The 5,525-nt window shown below is 38.1% G+C and overlaps 1 protein-coding gene across 1 annotated transcript; it reads right to left on the minus strand.

The window, feature by feature from the left end:
- Positions 1 to 259: 259 nt before the first annotated feature.
- LOC105952851 (uncharacterized) lies at positions 260 to 5,525 on the minus strand. The gene is made up of 8 exons (XM_012976431.2): positions 4,983 to 5,525; positions 4,399 to 4,596; positions 4,193 to 4,315; positions 4,067 to 4,104; positions 3,837 to 3,978; positions 950 to 3,733; positions 743 to 873; positions 260 to 632 (listed from the first exon to the last, which is right to left on the minus strand). The coding sequence occupies exons 1-8, from the start codon at positions 5,070 to 5,072 to the stop codon at positions 476 to 478; spliced, it is 3,663 nt and encodes a 1,220-aa protein (XP_012831885.2). The 5' UTR covers positions 5,073 to 5,525; the 3' UTR covers positions 260 to 475.

A 5,525-nucleotide genomic window follows, 5' to 3' on the forward strand; every position in this document is an offset into this window, starting at 1 on the left:
ACACAAAAAGCTACTTTTTAAAATTACAAACACTTTGGATATATGTATTCTACAACACTACTAATTAATAACACCCCTTTGCAAAAAATAATAATATCATGGAAATATATTCATCATTCAAAATTTTAACTTGGCATTTTTTTTAATGAATAAGTTAAATCTCACAAGTGATCAGAACACACTAATTAAACTCAACCTTCATATAGAAGTATCATGGAGGCATATTATTATTTCATTAACTAATAAACAAAAGAACAAGTACAAAAAATTGCAATGGCCTTTTTCTCCTTTTTTATTTTATTATTATTATTGTTATTATTATTATTTTCTTTTGCTATTTCAGCCATAGCTTATCATTAGTCCTACCATACCAAGAAATGTTAATCATGAAAAAAAAAATCAACTATTAGTTACTACACATATGTTGCTAGTTGAGGTTAATAACGTCTTTCGAGCGAAAAGATGTACGGCGATTTCACGCGAACCATCTCTTTCCACTTCTCGCTGCTTTAAGCTGCATTACAAGATCTTCACGCTGCGTCTCCACTTCTGCGTATTTTAGGCTCATTTCTAGGTAGCGCTCTCTTAGCTCCCTTAGCTCCGTCTCAAATGACGACTTTGTCCTTTCGTACCTTTAAAACATTTTTAAATAAAAAAAAAACATTTCATACTTTTGACGAAAAAGTGTAGTAGCGTGAAATGACGAATATAGCCATAATAAAATAAAACATTTAATACTCACCTTCCATGCAGAACTCTGTTATTTGCATCCGATCCCTCAGCAACTTCGTTTTCAAACAGCTGTTGTTTAGTCGTAGGATCCACACTGATAGCAAGAGGACTTTCGCCGTCAAAATCACCGTTGTACCCTCCCTGAAATATATTTATTTTAAATAAATCATGGCAAAACGTAAAAGCTACAACGAAAGACAAGAATGAAAAATAATACCTCTTCATGCATATTATTGTTATTAATATTTCTCTCCTCCATCAACTTTATATTTTCTTCAAGAGATTGAGCTTTCTTTAAGCATTCGTCTCTCTCCTCTTCGAGTCTATACATCTTCTTCTGAAACTCCACATTCGATTTCTTCATTTCAGTTAGTTCGTTTTCAAGATCCGTTTTTCGAACGCACAGAATCTCTTTCTCACTCAACTCCTTCTCCATCTGCAGAAGCTTTTCTTCCAGGGCTAATTTAGTCCTTTTACATTCCTCAAACTCAGACACTTTTTCTTTGAACAAATTATTCTCCGCCTTAACTTCTTCGTAATCTCCACTAATCGTCTTCAACGCATGCTCAAACTTACCCTTATCAACCCTACAATCTTCAAGCTCACTTTTCAAAGTCGATATTTCGTCACGAAGAATCGATAAACTCTGAAGCTGGACTTTCAAATTACTCGTTTCTTTAATAAGTTGCTGCCTTTCGTAGTCGGAAATCGTGAGCTTCAACTCAAGATCATTCAGTTCACTCTTCAGTTTCTCGTCGCTTCTCTTATAACCGGCCAACGAACTCAAAGCTCTTTCAAGGCTTCGTTTGGAGTCAACAAGCTGACCTGTCAATTCTTGAATTGCCAGCTCAGATTCCCGCATGGCTGCTTCGAGCTTACTATCGTACGATTCGGCTTTCAACTTCACTTCTTCAAGTGAAGCTCGCAGCTCGTCTCTCTCAGCTATCAAACGGGAAATTTCACCGGAAGCTTCCAAAGAAATTCTTTCCCTTTCTTTACGAGCTTCCGATAGTAATTGTTTACTGAGGCTCTCGAACTCCGTCGACTTCTCCAAATACATCTGATGCAAACTCTCCTCGAGAGCAAGTTTCTCTTTCTGACAGCTGTTTTCTTTAACGAGCGCGTCCAACTGTGATTTCAGACCGTTTTCTCTCACCTCGAAATCGTCTACCATTGAAGCGAGACGACCCTCTAGCAATTCGACCTTTAAAGAGCAATCGGACAAACTTTTATTCGATTCGTTTAATCGAGCCACCAAAGCCGAACAATTCTCACGCAGTTCTTGATTTTCCGTCTCCACTTCTGAATTTGAATTCCGAAGTTTCATCTCTTGTTTAAGATACTCGCACTCCTCTTGAGCTAATAGCCACTGTTTCTGCATATCGTCGAATTTTCGTTCGAGATCAAATGTGAGAGACTCGTTTTCGTCCTTCAGTTGTTTTATGCGTTCGTGCAACCGCGTATTTTCTTCATGCAAACCCGATAAACTGTTTTCCAATTCCCGTCTTTTATTTTCCACCGTTTCTAAGTCCCTCTCGAGATTTTCATTAGCAGATACATGCGAACCGACAGCGCCACGAAGGGCAGTGAGATCATTCTGAAGATTCTCCAAAGATTCCAACGAGATATTCTTCTCCCTCAAAGCGAGTTCGATATTCTGCTCCAAACGGATCTTCTCCCGCGAAAGAAAGTCAACCTCCTGTACCTTCGCCACCAAATTAGCCTCTAAAACATCAATCTCCAATCTTTTTCCCTCCAATTCCTTCATTAAATTCGCACACGTCTCGTCTCTTTCGGCCTTCGATTTTTCAAGTTCTTCGAGAATTTTCTCCGACTCAGCCAGCTTCATTTCCAAGATCTTATTCAACTCGGAATAATTTTCCGAAACATTCTGCTCCTCCTCCACTTTCTTCTTAAGCTCCTCCTCCAAGTGGCAAATCTGAAATTTACGATCGCTCACTTCGGAATCGTCGCTCGGACAACAAACATTCGTCGCATGCTCGCTCGACATCGAATCGAACGACGCACATTTCCTCATATCCATCTTATTCGATTCCTTAAGCTTGAACAAAAGTTCGAGATTCTCGTCAGTGAGCTCCGTACAGTCCTTTTCCAGCTCCCGAATTTTCTCTCTCAACAATTCAATTTCTCTCACATCATTTTCATTACTATTATCATCCAACGCCTCGAAATGTTCGCCTTTACCGTAACCCGACAGCGTTGCTTCCAAGCTCGCTATCTCATCGGTTTTATCCCTTAAAGATTCTTCAAGCAAACGAACATCACCTTCCAATTTACTGTTATCCATTGATATTTTAGCCACGGAACTTTCTAGATTCTCGATTTCGATCCTCTGTTTTTCTATTGTCTCTTCGAGCTCTTGAAGAACGGAAACGAGTTCGATATTCGATTCTTGGCTTTGCTTGAGCTGCTGGTCTAAATTATGGTTCAAATCCTGTTGATATTTTATCTCATTTTCCAGCACCTTTTGGATCTGAACGAGACCTTCCGATTGGCCGACGGAATCCTCTTTTATTACCCGATTTTGCAACTCTAATTTCAATTTCGCCACTTCTTTATTAAGGCCGTCTTTTTCTGCATGTTCAGCTGAGAGCTCCACTACCAACTCTTTCTCCTTTTTCGACAAATCGGAGAATTCCTTTTTCGATATATCCAAATCGATCATTAGCTTCCGAGCGTTTCTCTCCCACATCTTGGCTTCTGCTCGGAGTTGAGCGATGGTATCTTCCGCTGCTTCTAGAAGGTTCTTCGAAGAACCGAGATAGTTTGTAGCGGAAAATCTGTTCACTGCTTGCTCGCTTTGAAAATCGTGTCTCGAATAAAGCTTGGAATTCGAGGATGACTCGTTCGACGGAGAAACGTTTTCGAAATCGGGCGCATTATATTCGTAAACTTCACTCTTCAAAGCATTCTTTCTCGATAACTTTTTCACAGAGTCGAAGCTCTGAGATGCACCGGATGATTCCGATTGGCTCCCTTCCTGCACACGAAAATCAAGAGATTTCGTATTTGTATATATACGTGTATGTATGTATGTATGAGGAGAGTCGAAATATAGTATATGAGTATGTTCGATTATTAACCTCGCTATCTAATTTAATCGGATGTGAGGTAGTGCCAAAGTCTTCACTCGGAGGCCTAACATTACTGCTACGTGGATTATCTAAATCCATTTGCCGATCATTTTCAACAGATTTTGGTGTGCTATTTTTCGATTCTTCGTCCCTGGATAAAAAAATCAAGAAATGTCAGCTGAATTATCGAAAACCCAGAGGGCAAAAAATGGAATTTATAGAAAAAAAGATATACCAACCCGATTTTCGATCTTGGAGTTGAGCATTGAATTTTGACCTGAAAACCATATCGAACATGCACATTCGAGTCATCACCATACAATAGTGAAAAATACCTAAAATATAAAAAAAAAAATAAACATTACCTGCAAAATTGTTCCGTAACTACATTTCTTTAGCGGTTGCGAAAATGTGGTGGCTACTCGTGCACTTGTGTACTGCGACATATCGACTACTACTTCTCCGAGGGGGCTCGATCTCGTCGACCCCTAAAATTACGCGGTTCAACAACAAAACGGAAAAAAAAAAATTAATCGAAAACTATAAATTGCGAAAATGATAATCGTCATACGGTAGAAACGAGAAGCTTGAAGAGGCATTCGTCGTAGGCGTTGGATGAAGCGTCTCTGGTCATGTAGATGGATTCGGATAGAGCCTCTGTCCATTGACAGCTGCCGTTTTTGACAAGAGCTTTACCCAATTTCGCCATTGTTTTCCCTGTCTCTGCACACACTATAGATACATACAGTCTGTCCCATCCCTTCGGTACCTGCAAGCAAATATACATACATAGCCAAATCATTCCAAATATTCCAAATTTTTTTTCAAGTTATTCCAGGACTAGTTCTTGATCCCAAATAGAATTGCGAAAAATCAAAGCGATTTCTCGATCCAAGAATCTTGATTAAAATCCCAAATCTTGAAGAAATACACTATTGATCACACACACACAAAAAAAAAAAAGAAATATATTAATTAACATATCTTGATTGAAAAGCCCAAATCAATCATAACTTAAAATGAATTTTTTCAGTACTATATACAAAACCCAGAAAAATCATATATATCAATGATTTGTGTTCAAGATTTGGAGTTGTACTTGGATTACCCAATAACTGATCAATGTGGAAATAAATGGCAATTTAAAAAAATTACCTGAAGGGCTTGAAAATTGGAGAATTTGAAATCAACCCTCTGCCTCTGCTTTGGTAGTTTGTTAGTTGATGGCCTGTGCAGTTTGAACATTCTCTCTCTGTGTGTGTGTTTTGTGCGTGTTTCTTGATTACAGTGCAGAAGAATTAAGTGGGCTTCACATATCTTCTAAAAGTGACCACTATTTTATTATTCCTCTCTCTCTCTCTCTCTCTTTACATTGTATAAATGACACAAACAAGGCAAGCCAGTACATAGAGAGAGAGAGTCTAGAGAGAGAGAGATGGCGTTAGGCGTTAGCTAGCTAGTCATAGTTTGGCGATTCTTATGTGTATATATATATATATATATGTAAGCATTGTTTCTTGTGTACGCAACTGCCAATTTAACCAACTAGAATTACACAGAAAAGAATTTTTCTTACAAAAAGTAAAAAAAAAAAAAAAGAGTTCGTAGCTCTTTTGTTTTTATTTTTTTTTCTTATTGAAGGATAAAATAATTTCTTGTTATCGAATTAAAGAATACTGACAGGAAAAAGTTGTTTCT

This window comes from Erythranthe guttata, chromosome 10, assembly GCF_056151865.1.
Source record: "Erythranthe guttata isolate IM_541 chromosome 10, IM_541, whole genome shotgun sequence".
Taxonomy (NCBI): Eukaryota; Viridiplantae; Streptophyta; class Magnoliopsida; order Lamiales; family Phrymaceae; genus Erythranthe; species Erythranthe guttata.